The 19,897-nt window shown below is 40.9% G+C and overlaps 1 protein-coding gene across 1 annotated transcript in view; it reads right to left on the bottom strand.

The window, feature by feature from the left end:
- The window catches only part of CTTNBP2 (cortactin binding protein 2), an 85,638-nt gene extending 68,735 nt beyond the window's left edge, over positions 1-16,903 (bottom strand). Inside the window, exons 1-2 of the mRNA XM_075724079.1 lie at positions 16,835-16,903; positions 5,119-5,226 (exon numbers count right to left, since the gene is read on the bottom strand). Coding sequence (XP_075580194.1) covers positions 5,119-5,226; positions 16,835-16,903 — 177 coding nt within the window. The remainder of the gene's footprint in view (positions 1-5,118; positions 5,227-16,834) is intronic.
- Positions 16,904-19,897: the final 2,994 nt, after the last annotated feature.

Here is a 19,897-nt window from a genome sequence, read left to right as displayed (position 1 = left end):
ACCTCCACATTAGGAATATATTATCCCCTTATTACAGGCAGACAGTTTATTTGGATAATTGAGACAGATGGAGGCAGCAGCTATAGTTAAGTCTCCCTCCTTTTTTAACTATATGCATTCCCAATTAAACAGCATGTAATTTCTCATTAATGAAATAACTTTAATGCTTTAAATGTTAATCTGAATTTATTTTTAATTGTAGTGCAACCCTGATTATGGAGCTACTAAAATAAATAAATTACAGATTCAAAAAGAACAGTCTTAACTCAGTTAGTGTAGGAATTATACAAAATCAGAGCGCTAATGAGAAAGATTTACACAAAGATCACCTCTTTTGAGGTGAATCCTGATGCTGCTCTCCACAGCAAATTAACTGTTCACTTGGAGAATAAATCTGGAAATTTGACCCTAAGCATGACAAAGGTCTGCTCTTCCAAAGCTGTTGGTCCTCACAAGGCTGAACTTGTCCAGCAAACTTAAATTGGTCTGGTTGATAATAATTACTCTAACTTTTTCAAATCTGAATTTCTCTGACTTCTAAATTCCAGACAGCTAATGTTCCCCAAAAAAGCAACAGTGTTCAGATAGAGATTAATTCAGCAAAATACTGTGAGTTCTGTATTGTACAAATCAGAGTACACTATAACAAATTTATACATGCTAAGGGCAAAACCCCCATCAGTTTCTCTGTTTATAGCAAAGCACCAAACTGCTTTTACAGCAATAGTAGCAGACATTGACCCAGTTAGATAAAGTTTCAATCGCTGAAGCAAGAAGCAACAGCCCTTTTTTAGAAATAGGAATGCTGTGTGTCCTTATGTATCTGCAGTTGTGCATATTATAAAGGAACAAAAACATACTGTGAGAATGTGGAAGTATACAGATGTCACCTGCATACTTCTTATGAATGTAGTCTGGATTTGAAGTTTTGTTCTTGTTTCAAAAGCAGACTTCAAGGCATCAAAACTTTATATAAAATACAATGGAAACTCTACAATACATTATGCGCAAAGATGCAATAAAAAGAGTTAATTGTTATATGTGACACCTTATGCTTGGTTCTCTCCATTTTATCATGTGGCACAAATTCAAGTGCCTTAATAAAAATCTATTATATCAATGCTATTAACTGTTAACTTTACTAACTAAACTTATCTCCCTCCCAGATGACTAGACTAGTTATTTTAACAAGACTTCTTCCCATAATCCCAAACCACTGGCCTCTCTCACTTTTTATTTTTTTTATTTACATAGAATAGACAGAATGGACACTGCACTGGAACAATAGCCAGTGGACAGAGTTAAAATTCCCCAGTTCAATCTTTTCAAAGCAAGAGTAACAAACTCTGAAGCCTTTTGTCTTTATTCTCATTGGACTGCATAAGCAGAAAGGTATGCAACATCTTAAAAGTGCTAAATGAGGAATTAGTAGCCATCTTCTCTGATGGCTACTAGCACCAAAAGAAATTAAACTTAAAGTCATAAGATAGAAATTAATTTTATGATAAAATGAATACATTGTAAATGAACAGCCATAAGACAAGCATCTGAAGACAATACAATTCTGAAATCCAAGGGCATTATCTCCTTGTCAGAAAAGCAATATTACAGCAGTATTAACTGATACAGGGTATCATTTTGGAGTTTAATTTCTTTCACTGACACCTCAAACTGCACATAATTTTACAGGTATTTTTAAATAAGAGAACAAAAAAACCCCAGAAGTCACAAAACCACAACACATTCAGATTATTATTTTAGATTTCTATGAGCTATTAAGTAATAGAGTTTGCTCCATACATAGGACTGAGGCTCAATCCACAAAACCAAAAGACGTCATAAGTGTTTTCTGCTTAATCCATCAGAACCCACACAGGCAAAATTACCATTTTACAATATATCAAGAAGCATTAACCTGTAATCCTGAAAAGCAAATTTCTAAACTAAGTGAAAAGAATTCCTTTAAAACAAGATTTTAAAAGTGATTTAAGTGAGAACTCCATAATACATACACATACATGATAAACATGGCATAGAAAAAAAGAACCCCAACAAAACCAGTAACTTCCAACTCCGTATCTTATCCAGAAATGCTGTTCCTGCTCCCTAGTTCTTACCCCTTAACTCTCTGTCAGAAATCTCTGTTCCATTCCACCAGGGAATACTATGGATAAGGTGTGGATTGTGATGATATGACATGTATACCAAAAGAAAAAACATTTTGCACTGAGTACCATGCTCCTGTAACAGTCAGCCTCAAAAGAAACCCTACCTATGGATGTTGAAGATAGGTGTGGGGTTTTTTTTACATAACTAGCTTTACAGACAGAGAAAAAACAATCAATCAGAGCTGTCTCAGATCTTCAGTAAAGCACATGATGTGGCTCATACAAAATTAGTGAAGAGGGAAACAAGAGAGGTCAGTGCAAGAATTTACATAATAGGAAAACGACGGACTAACAGAAGCATCAAACAGGTCTTGTTAAAACAAGAAACTTCATGCTAGGTGCAGATTAAGAGTTGTACCATGTGAGTCAGTCTTTAATTGTATTCAGTATTATCAGTTCTTTTGTGATCAGTCAAGACTGACTCACTTTAATGCCAGAACTTTCCAGGAGAGGTATTTTCAATAGAGACATAAGTACTATTTCTTGCACAAATTTTACAAATGCTCAGTGAAATCCTGCAAAATGAGTACAGATAAGGGCTCACACATTTAGGAATGATGTAGTTAAGTGATTATAGAGAAAAATCTGAGACGACAACCACAAGAATGAACAGTTACTTTCTAAGAGAGGATTAAAAGATCCAGTTCTATAGTCTTCCAAAAAGACCAAGAACATATAAAACTGCTTAATAAATGTATATAACACAGTGACTGAAAACTGACAGGAAGATCACTAAAGAGGGAAAACAACACACTAGTGTATCTAGTATAGGGACGGAAATTATCAGGTTTTTACCTCTCAGAGAAATTAGGCTTTGAAACAGCCCTTGCAGTACTAGTAGGATTAAAAAAACAAAAACAAAAAACCCAAACAAACAACAAACTCCCCAAACACACACTCACAAATTTTCCTAATTTTGAAACAGAGCTTGATCAGCTTTTGAAATAACAACATAAGAAGTCTTTTCCCTTATATGAAAACCATTTCCTTCTTGCTTTAAGGATATACAAAGCGTGTATGCCAATTTGTTGAAACAAATCAAAGTACCAAATTTGACACAATTCCAATGGAATTCTCTTGTTACTTCTATGGAAGACCTATATTTGGCTACCTAGTAGCTTATTTTGTGCACTGCTTGGATACTCTAGCTGCTAATACTGCTCACTTGTGGCTTCCCAAGTAAGAAGCCAGAAGATCTAGAAGTATCTTATTCCAAGACATCAGGCTACAGCTCTTCAGCAGGTATAACTTCCAAGTTTTCTGGTACTAGTACAGCTAACAAGGCAAGCTGCCTAGAAGATCTGAGTTCCATGTGGGTTTTGTTTAAAGGATTTTACTACAAAATACAAGAACTGGAAATTGAGATGCAGGTGAAGAAAAAACCAAAAAGACAAACGAAAACCAATTTTCAACATTTATATACCTTATGTGAAATTGAGCTGGCTTTTATATTGATCTATATTAGCCATCAAAAAACACTGTGTACATACTACCCATTTCAGCAGGTGCATGGGAATCTGATATAGAGTTTTTCTCTCCTGGGACTTCACGATCCTGAACATTTAATGTTTACTATCATTAAATATGTACTGTATTCTTTTTTTTTTTTTTTTTTTTTAATTTAGTTCAATTTTAATCACTCAATTATTCGGTATGTAGTGTAGTGGCTTGTTCATGAATATGTATTAGAGAAAATTGTCTGAGTATTCTATTTGCATTCCTCCAAAGTTAGAAGAGTCAAAAAAAAAAAAAAGAAAAAAAAAAAAAAAGAGAGAGACATGCATATACCTGAAGGCCAAACACCAAATAACTTCAAAGTGCAGTAACCCCCCAGAAACATATTGCTTCCAGTGTCTTATTGTCATTACAAAATGAAAACTGTATTCTACAAGAAAGGTTTATACCTATAAAGTCTTTAGTTATTAATGCAGGTACATCAGTGGCATCTACTTTAAAGCTCCATTTGCATCAAGTGATCTGAAGCCATCACAAAACAAAATTGAATAAAAGTGCATTTACAATTGTTACTGTGACATTCAAGTGGAAAATGTTCCCACACTACTTGATAATTGTTACACATACTACTAAAAACTAGTATTAGATATATTTTATTACACTGAGGTTTTGCTTTAAGAGACCTTAAAGGGCATAATTTCCCTATGAAGCTATAAATATTTTCAAACTACTTAAGGCTGTTTTTCCCCCTAAACCTACAGTATGTTTGGCAGCTCTGTTAAATTTTATTCTGTTCCAGATCAATTTTAAAACCATAACAGTCATAAAAATTTATCATCTTTTGATTAAAATACAGTTTTGTTTGTACATTTCCGGTCAACTAAGTTGCCTTTCAGACTGCAACCTTATGAAGTAGAAAACCAACATTCACGTGTGCCTAGCACAGCAAAAATCTAATCAAATACTTGTAAGTGCTGTTAAGAGTATATATCCCACATTTCACCTTTTATTTAAAAAAAGAAAGCAAAACAAAAGAAAACAAAAAACCACCACAAAAACTTTTCCCTAAGTGGATACGACCATCCAATTTTGTCCCTCCTTCCATCTCACAGTAGATGAATGCATTGAATAGACTAGATGCACAAATATATAGACCATTAGAACAAATGATGGACTGAATTTTCCTTTGAAGTTATTCCCTCCTTTCACAAATAACAGACTCTATAATACAAAAGAATTTAAAGAGGAAGTAATTTTGCAGTTTTCACACTTACTTCTCTGAAATTTGTTGGTATTTTATACCAAAATTACATAGAATTACCGAATGGCAACAATTAAACAAGAACATATTTTGTGATTACTGAGATTTAGTCAACCTAAAACTTTAAAAATCACAATTTACTCTTCCACTAATAATATTCTATGCACAGTATAAAGGAAGTGGCAAAAGAGAATTTAAAAAAGAAAAGCAAACCACAACAACCCAGTAACTTACCCGCAAGGCTTCAATTACAAGGTCTCGTGCTTCTAGTTCTCCTTCCATTATACTCAAAAGCATTCGCAATTCTGGCTTGCTCAAGTTATCCACATCAAACTCTCTTTTCTGTAAGAAACAAAACACTGATGAACACACTAACTAACTGATTGCCATAGTTACTGTAGATCTGAAAGACAGACATATCAGCATCCTAACTATGGGTTCCTCAAACATCTATAACTGTCAAAAGTTGAGATGGCTCTATTTGTAGTATATAGTCAAAATTAATAGCAAATAAGAATCGATTCTGCAAAGTCTTGTGAATGATATGGGTGAAATGGTAAAGAAACTAACTTTGTGACTAACAGTTCCCATATGCAGCCTCACAGAGACTGAAACAATTTAGCAGACCTGAAATAGCACATCGGGGATGAAGGCAAGAGAGGGTGAAAGAACCTAAACCACAGCGCACCTAATCCAGTGTAACCTGTGCCTCACTTGTAAATAACTACCAAGTCATCACAGTATACTGGGCTGAATGTGAATTTTTGAAGCACAGCTTATGACAAAACATGAAATCTTCTCTGCATGCTTTATTTGCAGTCCCATTTGTTTGGCTGGAGGGTACAGTTCAGGTTTAAGGGGCACTGACAAATAACAGTTCATAGCAACAGTATCTTCTCACTCCACAGTTACCAAGATCAGTGTAAGTCTGACTTCCACCCCTAGCAAGACAAGAGAATGAGTTTATACTGACGAATAATATCACTGAGCACATACATAAACACTGCATGCTGGGAATATCAGTATGGCTTCTGTAAAACCAAATCCACCTCACAAGCTACTACAGTTCTGTAACTGTCAACAGACACGTGGGTAAAGGGGATCCACTGGACACTAATATATCTGGATTTTCAAGAATTTTTTGATAAGGTTCTATATCAAATATTACTACAGAAACTCCTATCCAACAGTATTGGATGAAAAGACACTTCATGGATAGGAAGCAAATACTATGGGTAACAACCACTTTTCAAGATGGAGACAGGTAAGCAGTGGGGCACCTCTGGGACCAGCTTTATTCAACTTCTTCATCAATAACCTGGAAAAAAGATAGAGAAGTGGCAGGGACATCTACCTCATGTGGGAGTTGGCACATAATTCCTCGCTTACAAGGTTAACATGCTCATTTTGCCACTACAGAAAACCCTGGTAAACCCACATCTCAAGTACTGCATAAAGTCCTCAGCTAAAGGTATAGAATTGGCCAACTAAAAGAATGAAGAGAGAAAGAGTAACTACTATATGAGGAAAGACTACATGGCTGGAAGTCTTGATTTTGGGTGTGGGGTGGGGGGAATGTTATTAATATTTACAAAATCACAAAGGTACAAGGTAAGATTTATATAAATCTCTTGTTCATGTACATCCACAATGCTAACACAAGGAGATGCCTAGTGAAATTAGAATGGAATAATTTAAGGGACAGAAAACAATATTTATTCCATCTGCTAGATTCAGCTGACCAGCTTGATTTCCAATACACTATTCACTGCACGGGAAATACTAGAGCCCTTGCCATGATGTAGATATGTGTCCTAGCAAAGCCCTGAGATGCAGACCCTCAGCTATCTTCAGTATGAAGTAATCGGTTGCCAAATTAGCTGAACTGGGTATCTGGATATACTGTCTATTTTCCTTGAAGGACATAAAATCTAAGAGTTCAGATACCCAGGAGCTTAACTTCACAGGAAAAATCCAGTAAAAATTAAAGCAAGTACCATTTCTGCTTTCTCAAGGCAAGAAGAGGGCAAAACAGTTGTTCTTCCCTCAGGCTAGAAGGCCATAGATCCAAACTACCCAAAAGCTGTAACTGTTATTAGATCTACTCTATGTTCCACTTTTACTTTGTAGTTAAAACACAGAGGTGCACACATGGCTAGTGAGAATTGTATGCCAGAACTTCATCTGATGTACATTGGATTGAGCTGCTTCATTTATGTGAACAACATGGATCAACAGGAGGAGCAATGATTTCTATCAAGCGTAACTGTTTTGGGGACAGGGCCATCCACTCTAACCAATATTTCTAGACTGAACAACAGTTACCCTCTATTTTTGCTGCCTGAGTCACCTATTCCTCTAATCCAAAAGATACCTCTTACCCTCCATACCAATGGATCAAGAAAAGCAACTGGTTTCTCTGAAGGCGTTTTCTCAGCATACGCTGCAGCAGCCTCTCACAGTGCTCCTCACAATTCTATACAGTGCTCACCAATCTATGGACATGTATAAAGTGAAAAGTTACTAAACTGTTCCTCATGTAATCTAGTGTCAGTAGACTAGATTTTACCTCATAGGCTGCAGCAGATCTCACTCTCAGCAATTCTAGCTACTAAATTTAATTCAGTCAGATAGCAGGACCCACTTATGCACCCTCCTTCTTCTATGAACTACTTCATAATATCTAATAGCTCAAGGACAGCAATTGATTTATTCGTATAACCTCCTTTATAATAGAGAAAAAACGTCTCCATTTTTCAGATGGAAAACTCATGCAGAGATATTTTTTTCCAAACAACATAGAAAGCAAGTAGTATAAAACACAATATTCAGTAATGGTCTTTTAAGTCTCCATTCAGTGGTTTAACCACTACATTACCTTTCTTTTCTAAAATATGCTTGCCTCCTCTGACAAAAAAGGCACCCAAGGTTTCTGATAGACAGGGACAAAGTATGTCCACAAAAGTCCAGTGCAAGAAACGTGATCCTACTCTTTTCTCCAAGTCAGTAAATTCAGCTTGTCAGGAGGTATAACACAGGAGAGCTCTTTTCAAAAGACTGACTGTACATCACAGGTGAAACTTTTCATTTCTGCAGTCTTCCACAAGACATAAATGAAAACACTCTTACATTCTTAACAAACCAGAGGCATTCTTCAACATATGCGATGCAGTGATGAGCTTTTTTAACTAAGCATCTGATCAAGCAATTAAAGTAAATCTTGCTCAAGTACACACCCTGAATTAGAACACATGAAAAGACAGCAACAACAAGCAATTAAAAGTACTCTCTGGTAATTTATAGTTAGATATAAATAAACACAAAAAATGTTAATAGAAAGACATACCAACAAGATACACAACTTAGTTTTTATATTTTTCATTTTAAAAACTTGAAATAAGAACTAGCAAAACCACTTCATATGTGAACAGTTCTAGCATATCAGAGTAAAAACCCACTTAGCCGAGCATCCTGTCTCCAAAAGCAGCCAATAATGGATGCCTTGAAATCAGTACCAGAGCAAGACAAGCACATAATGATATTTCCCAGAAATACTCTCCCAGCCTCCAGCAATTTTCAGCTTATGCACCTTCTGAGCCAGAAATTGTGATTTTGTATGTAGTAGTCCTTGGCTGACATGCCTGTTGAGAATTTACCCTGTTGCTTTTTGAATCTCTGTGTAATTTTAGCATCCACAACATTCCACAGCACAACTACACATTTTATGAAGAATCACCACCTTTGCTGTCAGTCTGCCATTGGCTACTTTTGTTTGATGTCTTCTGATTTATTAAGCACAGAAAACACAATTGATTATTACCCACCCTCTCCATGCTACACACTCTATCAGACAAGTCTTCACATACATACAAAGAACAAAAAAATTTTCCCCAAACTGATGTCCAAAATCAACCAGAAAAGACACACAAACAGAAAAAGTGAAATAAAGAATTTAAGAGCTTTTTAGGGTGAAAGAGGCTGCCATCATTTTTCAAGTCTTGTTTATGAATAATTCTATGCCCACTGAGGCTTTCTTATCATAACTTTATCCGGCAAATTCCGAAACTGGAATGAACACTTTTTTCCAGTACTTTAAGGATATCTTAGATATGTTCACTGTGGATAAGCAACCTTGAATCCCCTCACACAGGGTAAGAGTGTGCATAGCAGTTGCTGAAGAAGCTACCACACCTCCTCCCCATGCACATCTCTGAATCAGCACTTAGGGAGCTACAATGCAGCTTACCCTGACTGGACCAAATTACATAGTTTGGTATGTATGAGATTGAATATATTCTCAAGCACAGTTGTAAAAATGTTTTTAGGATTTGAGTAGATAAATCATATGATGAAATAAAACTATCCTTCCTCTTAAACGCTCCCTGACATCTTCTGGGGATCAAGATGTCAGTCATGGCAGGCTTGCCTGAAGTTCTTATTCAGATGGACCACTGTTTGCCTAGATCATAGAGAAAACTGTTGTTCATACCTAGAAAAGTAATCTCCGTAACATCTTCCAGTGGAGCAATGAGTCTTAGATCTCCAGAAAATAAAGACTGCCTTAGTAGCTCATGGCTTATGCGTCATCTGGGGTTTAGCTACACCACCTCTGGTAGAGTGCCAAGCTGTAACAATTTACACAACAATTTAACAACCGTGTAACTGACCCATACTTTATATTTGGTTTATAACAGAGATACATGAGTATCTTGCCCTGGGGTTACATTTGGCTTACACAACCAAAACACAAGAGAATTTTTTTCTCTACCTCTATCGGATTTTAAAATGTCTGGTTTATTTGATATATAAGAATAAAGTACCTGAGAAAGACTACAGCTTCAGTCCTCTATGCCTCTAAAACTCCACGTTATTTTTTCAGATCAGTTTTATAAGGGGTGTCTGTTGCCTGGCAGCAAGTGCACTGACAATAGAGCAAACAGCTAATCAGCTACAACTCATTCAACTACCTTCGTATGCATCAGAAAAAGAGTACAGGCAAAATGATAACCTGCATTGCTAAAGATTAAAAGAAGCTCTACCATGAACCAAAAAGAAGACAAAAGCATCTCTTCTGAATAAGAGAAGGATGACTTAGGACAGCAGTGAACAAACTGGACAAGCATTTTCCCACCTCCAACATTTTTTGGAAAGACAGAAAGAGGATGAAATTGGAAGGTTGCCAAGAGGCACAGGAACAGAACGGACTCTTTCCTACACGCATAGTTATTTAGAACAGAGACGGTAAAAGTCTTTAGGGTTAAATTTATCCCACTACCCTCCCTCAAGAAAAAAAAAAAAAAAAAAATTCTTGTGAGGGATTGGCAGTGCCAGTAGTTTGGTTTTGCTGACCTAGCCCAGTTGATAGTACTGGCAACTTCAGAGGCAAGAGTGCTGTTCATCGTGCTACCACAGCAGCTGCTACAAACTCTGCTGCCTTCAGCAGAAGTCTGAATAGGTAAAGCATAAAAGCCACAGCTTTGTACTTTTCCTAAGCATAACAGAGGCAAAAACAAGTTAGCTGTGGATTAATCACAAATTACTATGGAAAAGAAGCTCCTTCCTGCTCAGAAAGCAGCGACACAGCCTTTTTAAAGATGGAGCTGGGTAATAACCCAGGACTTGGGAAAGAAACCTGTGGAGCATAATTGATGGCTGAAGTGGAAAGACTGGGTGGTGGGTGGGGGAGAATTATAAAAACCACGTCCTTTCAGAAGTATTTAAAAAAAAAAGAGTCCTTCAGAAGAGAAGGGAAAGGTACATATCTACATTTGTTACATATTTTATACTGAGTTCCATTAAATACACACAAGAATCCTCTTGAGTATTCACAAAGCAGACTTCCAAGATTAAGTTCTAAAAATAAAAAGGTTTGCTATTACTTATTAGCCTATACAAAGTAACTTTTAATATCATGATGGCTTCACATCTGTCAGACCCATGAAACAACTGCGCCAGGGAAACATAACCCTGATTCATACAATCTACAATATCAAGTATGTCACCCAGGTACAACTCATCTGACCAAGTATAAAGATCTGTTTTGACTAATCCTACTTAGTTGTCTACAAAGAAGTATCTAGTGTGATTTGAAACGTCTCGGGGACCAGAAATATCTTTTGGGGACAGATAGATACGATACAGGACTTAGGAGAATCATCCACGCCCTCTGGACTTGTAGGGGAAGGCCAGCTGGGATACCCCAGAGTATCACATATGGACCACTAAAGGAAGTCCTTGAGATAGGACTAAGACACCTAAAGGCAGGTGTGAGCTATGTAAGCTAGGCACCTAATGTCCCTTTATTTTCAACGGAGAACTGATCAGCTGAGTCAAAACAGCCAGGAAAGCTATCAGCTAACCAGCCACCAGAACTATTTGCTCACGGCTCCACTGACTGTAATAGGATATTAAACAGTGTGCATACATGCAAATTTAAGTGATTTGAACCCCATCCATACCTCCACGAGTCAGCCGCCTAAGTCACTGCATTCAAGAACAGAGGCCCACAAACCTGTTTCTGAAACAGGTTATTCCTTCTAACCACTTACTTCACCAACTATAAAAGGAAGTTTCAAGACTAGCTCAACATAAACATGGGTATGTGGTCAGATGAATCCTAACCCTTTTCTAATAAAGAAAACTCTGCAAATGAGAGAGAATTAGAAGAAGTGGTTATAATATCCATACAGTATTCATGAATACTTCAGAGAAAACCACAATTTATTGCGTTGGCTGTGGGAAGGCTTATTCTTTACTCTGCAACTAGGGTAAGAGTCTGCAACCCCATGCTTCTCCAGAAATTATCCGACACAAAAATACATGTCCATCTCCCACCCCATTCAAGATGAACATAAGAAGTAAGATGTGACCTATAGGAATGATCTTGGCAACAGAAACAAATATGAAGGCAGAGAAATATCTTTCAAGGAAAAGCAATGCTGTGGAACTTGCTCCTCAACTAAGACCGAGTTTCTTGCTGAAGAGAATATAATCTGATGTTAACATCCAGGACTTACATACAATTTCATACAGTCATATCTGAGGGATCCTGAGGGGACTGTACATGCATTTAATTATGCCCATACATTGGCTCAATGACTTTTATTGGGTTGTTCACCACATGAAGTTACCTGCTTATTCTGCCCTCCTCTTCCCCAAGCACAGATCCCTTACTTTCTTGGTTTTTCAAAGGTTTTCTTTAAAAGGTATGGGGGAGGTTTTGCTTAGTTGCTGTGGGTTTTTTTGGCTTGAGCTAACTGCAAAACTTTTAACAGCTTCAACATTAACCATAAACATACCTCAAAACTGGGAAATTTATTTTGGAAACAAAAAAACCAGCCCCCGACCCCTCCAAAATTAGTAAGACACTGACCTTTACACATACCCAGATACTGCCATAGCTGTTAAAACATGTTTGCAATCTATTAACAGGCACAAAGATACTTAGTCATTTTTTATTTCAGTGCAAGTTAGGTAACTAAGTCTTTTTTTAATGGATCTAGGCCCACAACCCTTCAATAACCATGTTTAAATGCTTATTTAAATTTAACAGGTAATTTCCAGTCAGAAAGTCGCTTTCAGATAAGTCAATTCTAAGGCAAACAGCATATGATTAGAGCCAGACAGAGGTACACATTGTTGAAGCTATCTTTAGAAGTTTTCCAGAAGCTATCTTTAAGTCTTGCAGAATTTTACACCTTACCCTGTGGTACAATAGAGCTAAAAATCAATGCCGAAGAAAGCTTTAATTCACATACCGTAGACGCAGTACCTCTCCCCTGAGCCTACTTGACACCTTGCCATTTACATATTCAGGGATTACATAGGTATTGTAAATCAACTGACCCCTTTCTTGGGTAGGAGCGGGTGTGGAGGCAGACCTCAAACTGTTGTCTTCCTGAGCTCTTTCCTTCCTGTCCCAATTTCCATCTCTATTCCTATCTTGCTATATCACCTCTGAGGCCAAAGCAACACTTACACAAATGAAGTCAAAGCGGTTGGGAAACCAACAGCACGTACTGCATCCTACAGATTTGCACCTCCATGCCACTTTCACACATCCGGCTCACAGCATTGCCCGCCTGCACTTCACCTTTAATGACAGACAGTGCGACAAGTCCACAAGACTTTGGAAGAGAAAGGAACATTTACAAAGTGGACTACATTCAACAGCTTTCTTTTCTCACCCCCCAGGACCTTCACAACAAGGGAAGAGAAGCTGTGCTGCAGGTTGTGGAGTAGGAGGCACAGAAAAGGCAATGCTGTAGTTTGGCGTAGGGGGAGGAGAGGCATGAAAGGAGGTTTGAAGTACATCACCGCAAGATGGATCAAGACCAATCTCTCATCACAGAGGAGCACCAGGACTAAAACAGACTGAACTGTGCTGTCTCTGCATCTCACCTACACGCTGGAACACCACAACAGCATCGCGCATCTGACTAGATGAAAATAGCTTCTCTGAACAATAACGCTACGCTGAGAACTCGTATTCAGATGAGGACAGTGGCAGTTAATCAAAGTCCTTTTGCAAGTAACCATTTTCCAGGATGTAGTCCCTAATAAGAGACACAGTCTTTGCTTTTCAAGGGTTATGGTCTCATTTTCTGCTACTTCCAATATTTTTTTCAGATAAGAATCTTTCCAACTAATCTAAATCAGCCTGTATAATTGTTCCGATTAAACCATTATTTAGCATTCACTATATTGGCCAGAATTGCAGTTCTACTACAAGCATTCTCCCAGATCAATAGATGATGAATATACCAAGCTAAGCATAAAATCCTACACAATGACACCACAAAGTGTCACGGAATGTCTCTCCATTTATAATTTTTTTAAAATATTGACAGTTTTTTCTGTAGTGCAACTTTTTTGTACTGTTATGTGACCCACAGCAACCCAGACTGATCCTTTTGGGTATGCACACATCATTCTCAATAACATTTTGATGAGGACAGTAGCAAAATCCCTACTCACTTTAGAGGAGTCAAGATTCCACTCTAACAATACCCCCTGTACCTACAGCTTTACAGACAGGGGAAGGTACTGTCTTTCAGAGAAAAATAACATTTATGCTTTTGATCACTGGTCAAGCAAAATCAAACCCAGAAATTTTACTGAATAATTTTAACAAACTTCATGTTTGATAGAACAGGCTTTTCATAGGCTTTGTTAAAGCTACACTGAAGCTGTAAGGTGTGACAAGCCAGCCCTCTACGCACAGCAGACTGATGTTCAGTGTCTCAACAAAAAGACTGTCAAATTGGATTATTTCTTGCTATTATATAATCATTCTTGGTAGACGTTATGCAGATGGAAGTCATTCAAAGATGTTTTAAAATACACACACATGTTTTCTCTCAATTCTAGTCCAAATTGCATCAACACAATTTCACTGGCTTCAGTGCAATCAAGCTGTGCAGGTATGAAAAAGGACCAGAACCACTCCCCTGCCATTTTTCCTTGTCGTCCTTACCACGATAAGAATATGAATATTTTGTGGGAAAGAAGTGGTGGGCTTACCAAATGCTGTGCTCCATCCAAGGAAACTCAGAATGACAAGATCATCAGCTTTGCTGCTAAATGTAATGCACTATAGAACAGTCTAGGCTTTTTCAGTCAAATTCCCTGGTGAATGTAAAAAATGGAGGGGGGGGGGCACTTTTAATCCTTTTCGACAGTGCTTCTAAAAGCAGCAAAAAAAGTCTTTTTTTCCAGTGATGTTACTGATAGTGTACCAAGATGCAGTAACAGCATTTATCATCAAGAAACCCTACGGTACCATCCCGTGTTATACATGTCCTGCTTGCACCATAAAATTTACACATTAACATATTACTATCCCAAATACTGTTCTTACAGTTTTTTACTGCATCATTTGTGCAATCAGGATTCTGAGAACTGAAAAAAAAAACCCCAATCTTAAACTGTATTAAAAACAATATTTCATTATAAGTTGAAGTTTAGCATGACTTTCAAGATAGTCACCTGGATCCTTACTGTCATCCTAAAAGTAAGCAAGATGATCCAATTCATAATTCTGTATCTTGAGTTTGAAGACAGAAAATAAAAGTTATTCATACCAACCATTCAAAATGAATTTTGGAGTACTGTATAAATATTTTTTTAAATCTTTTCATTGCACATAGGAGTTCTTTTTACTTCCCTGTACAAGGGATCAAATGAAATCAACAATGCAACGTTTATATTGGCACGGAAGAAAAGGTGAAAAGGAATATTAAATATTTAATGACTGAAAGCAAATTAAAAATAAAAGTAATAATTTTAAAATATTTTGTTATTGCTTAAGTATAGCTATTACTTTTGTTAGGGAGCAACACGCAGGTTACTTCTTAGCATCTGTTCAGTTTTAAAAAAATATTTTAAAAGCAGTGTGCAGTGCAGAGCTATCGCTCCTACCTTCCACAATGAGAACACCAAATTGCATGAGTGGCTCTACACTGCACTGCCTAACAGGACAATATTGGAGTGCTACTTGACTACGAGCTACTTGTTTTGAGTTTTTACAACTGAAACTTAAGGCAGTAATAATGTGAGTATACTAAAGAATTTAGTAGAAATATTTTTTACTCGAAACTAGGGCTTTAAAGTATTTAATAGTCTGCTTTTATGAATTCTTACCTTAATATTCATTTATGTCATGGTTATGTCATTGTTTTAAAAGACAGTGATGTTATAAATATTCACTGTGTAAGGTTTACTTTTTTTAAAGTAAAACTCAATTTCCACAACACTGCAGAAGTTAAAACACGCAAGGAAGATTAAGCGCACAGTTGGAACTGGGTTTCAGATAAGAATTAGTGCCTGTTTGAAAGAAAACAAAATAATAATAAAAAATGCCAGCAATAACCTCAATTTCACAGAAACCAGTGTCCCCTCCCTTCGGGGGTCATCACCTCCAGAAACGATCCCAGGCAAAACGTGCACCACAGCGGTTTTACTGCCCTAAACTTTGCATGTCGCTACGAGGCCAAGCACTTAACCCCCCGATTCTGGATCTGGCCACCCCGCCCTCACGACGGCTGTCAGCCAGGCCATTAACACGGGCAAACGAGCCCGGGTGGGTCCCCGGGCAGGTCTGACCACGCCAGCTCTGGGATGCGAGGGGAGAGCTGCCGGGCTGAGAGGGGGGGTCTGCCGCTGCAGGGCTGCGGAACCGGGGCCCCCCAAAAGGGCAGACCGCCCGAGGGGACGAACCCCCGCTCCCCTGCCAGGGGGTCGGGCCGCTGAGCGGGAGAGGAGCCCACCGCTGGCCGAGGGGAGCGCAGCCCCCGCCCCGGCAGCGTTTTAAGCGGCTGGCACCGCACCGCGTCCCTCCACCTCCCCGGGGGCCTCACCCACCCGCGGAGAACACACGCCGGGAAGGGGGTTTCTCGGCTTTTGGGGATATTTTCAGCCAGATCCTCCCGCCCGACGGGAGGGAGAGAGGAGAAAGCAAGCTCCCCAGCGGGGCGGGCAAAGGGTTAAAGCTCAACACTCCCCCCCCCCCCACACACACCCCCCGGTCTGACAGGTCCCACCGCCCCGGCCGCTGTCACCACCTCAGCCCGCCCGAAGAGACGGGGCGCAGCCGCCCTCGCCGTGGCGAGGCGGCAGGGAAAGGAGGGGTGGGTGTGAGGGAGGCGAGGCCGGGGAGCGGACCCCCACCACCACCACCACCCCCCCGGCTCCGTGCCCACCCCACGCCGGGGAAGCGGGAAGGAACAATGAGGGAGAGAACCCGGCGCCCCCGTTGAGGGGAAGCGGGAGGCCGGCAGGGAGGGAGACCCCGCGCCCCTCTCTCTTCTCCCCCGGGGCGGGACGGGGGAGAAGGAGGGCGGAGGGAGGGAGCGGGGGAGGCAGGTCTCCAAGCGCCGCTTCGTCCCGTCCCCACAGGGAGCCCTCCTCGCCCCGGCTGGCTCGAACCCCCCTCTCCCGCCAAGCCGGTTACCGCTGCCGCAGCCGCCGAGTCCTCCCGTCCGCCGGAGCCCGGCTCGCCGCTCGCGCCCTCCGTCGCCATCTTCCCGCTCTCAGGGCTCCGGCGCGGAGAGCGGCGCGGAGCCGAGTGGCGGCAGCCGCCGCCGCTGCCAGGCGCTTAACCCTCTCCCCGCCGGCAGCGAGCCCACCGGCAGCGGCGGCGCTTAACCCCTCCGGCGCCGGGCAGGCGGGGCTGCCGAAAACCGAGCCGCCCCCTTCGCCGGCCGAGGCGAGCGACTCCCGCCGGCGGGCGCTCGGCTTTCCCCACCCACCCCCTCCCCGTCCGCCATCAGGCGGCCCGGAGCCAGGCGGAGGAGGGGGAGCGGGACCCCGCCGCGGGCGGCCGGCGCGCAATGGTGGCTGAGGGAGTGCCCCCGCCACCGCGCTGCCCGGGCCCCGCTCCCGGAGAGCGGCCACCGCTCTCCCCCCTTCCCTCCCCCGTGGCTTGGAGAATGAAAGGAAAGGTTGTGGATGGGGCGAAAGAAAAAAGAAAGGGTGTAAGGGTGTTTTACGGTGGGCTTGGCTCACCTGATCGGTGAGATGCTTAAACCCGCTGAAGCCTTTGAAGGAAGGGCATCTCTGCTTCTTCTGGGGGTGCTGACAGGGAGTCACCTCTCCCTCCCCGTCCCCTGTGGAGGGGCTGGGGGAGGACATTTCATAGAATCAGAGAATCGAATCATAGAATCGTTTACGTTGGAAAAGACCTTTAAGATCATAGAGTCATAGAATCGTTTAGGTTGGAAAAGACCTTTAAGATCATCCAGTCCAACCATTAACCTACACTACCAAGTCCACACTAAACCAATCAAGGGTAGACTAGACTAAACCATGTCCCAAAGTGCCACATCTACCCGTTTTTTGAACACTTCCAGGGATTGGGACTCCACCACCTCTCTGGGCAGCCTGTTCCAATGCTTGACCACCCTTTCCGTAAAGAAATTTTTCCTAATATTCAATCTAAACCTCCCCTGGCACAGCTTGAGCCCATTTCCTATCGCTAGCTACTTGGGTGAAGAGACCAACACCCACCTCACTACAACCTCCTTTCAGGGAGTTGTAGAGAGCGAGAAGGTCTCCCCTCAGCCTCCTCTTCTCCAGGCTAAACAACCCCAGTTCCCTCAGCCGCTCCTCATAAGGCCTGTGCTCCAGACCCTTCACCAGCCTTGTTGCCCTTCTAAGATCATCCAGTCCAACCATTAACCTAACATCACCAAGTCCGTTTCTGCCGCCAGCGCTTGCTTACTGCCTTATTTTCAAGGCAGCGTGGCTTCAGAGCCTGCGTGATGGTGGGCCTTCATCCAGGCCCCACGTGTCAGGCCCAACGCTTCAGTGCCTCTCAGCCCCGGCCCTGCACCTCACCCTGGCCTGGGGCTGCCCTTTGCCAAACCGAAGCCAAAGCCCGTTCTAACTCCTCCAGAGGAAGGTTCGGGCTGCTGAGCTGAACCCGCCACCACACAGGCTAACTGTTCCCCCCCCAGGACACCCCTCCATCTGTGCCGCGCTATCTGCGTCCGGGGGATGGTTCCTCAAGGTCTTGTCCCGCTGCTTTCCACCCCCGCAATGCGAACCTACCAGGTGAACCGAAACCAAATCCAAATGTACCCTCTTCTGGAACCCACTTACATCCATTATAAGCTGAATTTGCAACACTTGTTTACTCTGCAGCCACATACAACTTCCACCAAGAGCAGGCTCCTCTGAGCCTTGCTGGTGTCCTCCTTTCATTGGGCTGCTTCAGGTCTGGGTTCATGCTGAGCTCCCTTGGCACCGCGACCAGACAGAAATGGGCCAGAGCCTTCCCTTCATCAAAGACAGCAAATGTTCTTCTAAGCGTGCTGTACTTAAAAGATGTAAGTAAAAACATACATGAACTTTTCCCCCTTTACATTACCAGAAGGGGAACCGACGAGCGATCTGTAGAATAATCTCCAACTGTAACGTAAATGTACACTGAACAGAGTGAGTGGAAGGCAGTGTGTAGGTTCCATTACAGGGCAGATAAAATCCAGTCAAACAGATGCTTTCTGGGTTTAGGGTTTGTTTTTCTTTTTCCTTAAAAATCATCTAGCTCTCCTCCTACTCAAGCTTTACACTTTTTGTAACTCTAGTGAGTGCCTGCATCCTTTCCACCACCAAAGCTGAGAAACTCCATTGATGACACAGAGCCTAAACCAACTTGTTTTTCTCAGTTCCCAGAACTCTAACAGCATTTAATTGGTTTTAGGATATATTGTTGCTTGCTTACTTTATTGACAGCAAAGTACCATACATTACTCATAATTATTATTTATATAAATTTTGAAGAGTATGTGGTGCTTTGCCATCAAGAAGCTCAATGAAAAATCGTTTGTTTCCTATGGACTTTGTCATACTTACTCCTCCCCAGAATGGTTTTAAACGCTGAAGTTTTTAAAACAGTTTGATAATATCTTTTCTCTTATTGATCCCTGTCTACCATTATCACTGCCAGTATTTCCCTGTTGCATTACAATCATCTGCTGACCATCACAGTTACTTATGTGTCTTTCTAACCGAGTTGGTACAAAGCATGCACGCAACATACTGTGTAAGTACTATTTTTTAACTCCATCCACATCACAGCAATGAGGTAGTAAAGGCTGCAGCATTTCTCTCTTGCTCTGCTGAGATCATAAACTCTGGTTTAGCTGATATTTTATCAATTACCAAGTGCACATTTATCAAAATAACAATGAATATTAGATTAGTCATAGCTTTCCATCTCAGACTTGAGAACTGATCTCTCTTTCCTCATCTGAAGATAAATTTAGAGTGATTTCTGAGAGAGGGGGGTGCTCAGGTCTCAGCCAGCAAAAAAATTAATAGGATAGGTGGACAAGCAACACTTCACTTAAACCCCCATCCCCAGACAACAAATATCCAGCACATCATCCAAGCATTGGAAGCGGTTTGACCTGCTATTGTGGTCAAAAAGATGACAGGCATGCTTTTCTTTATGCCATAAAATGAATCGTCACAACATTTTGAAAATGTTATTGATTTTTGTAATTGTATGAGC

This window comes from Pelecanus crispus, chromosome 1, assembly GCF_030463565.1.
Source record: "Pelecanus crispus isolate bPelCri1 chromosome 1, bPelCri1.pri, whole genome shotgun sequence".
NCBI classification, from domain to species: domain Eukaryota; kingdom Metazoa; phylum Chordata; class Aves; order Pelecaniformes; family Pelecanidae; genus Pelecanus; species Pelecanus crispus.
This window is presented reverse-complemented; position numbering and strand designations above follow the sequence as displayed.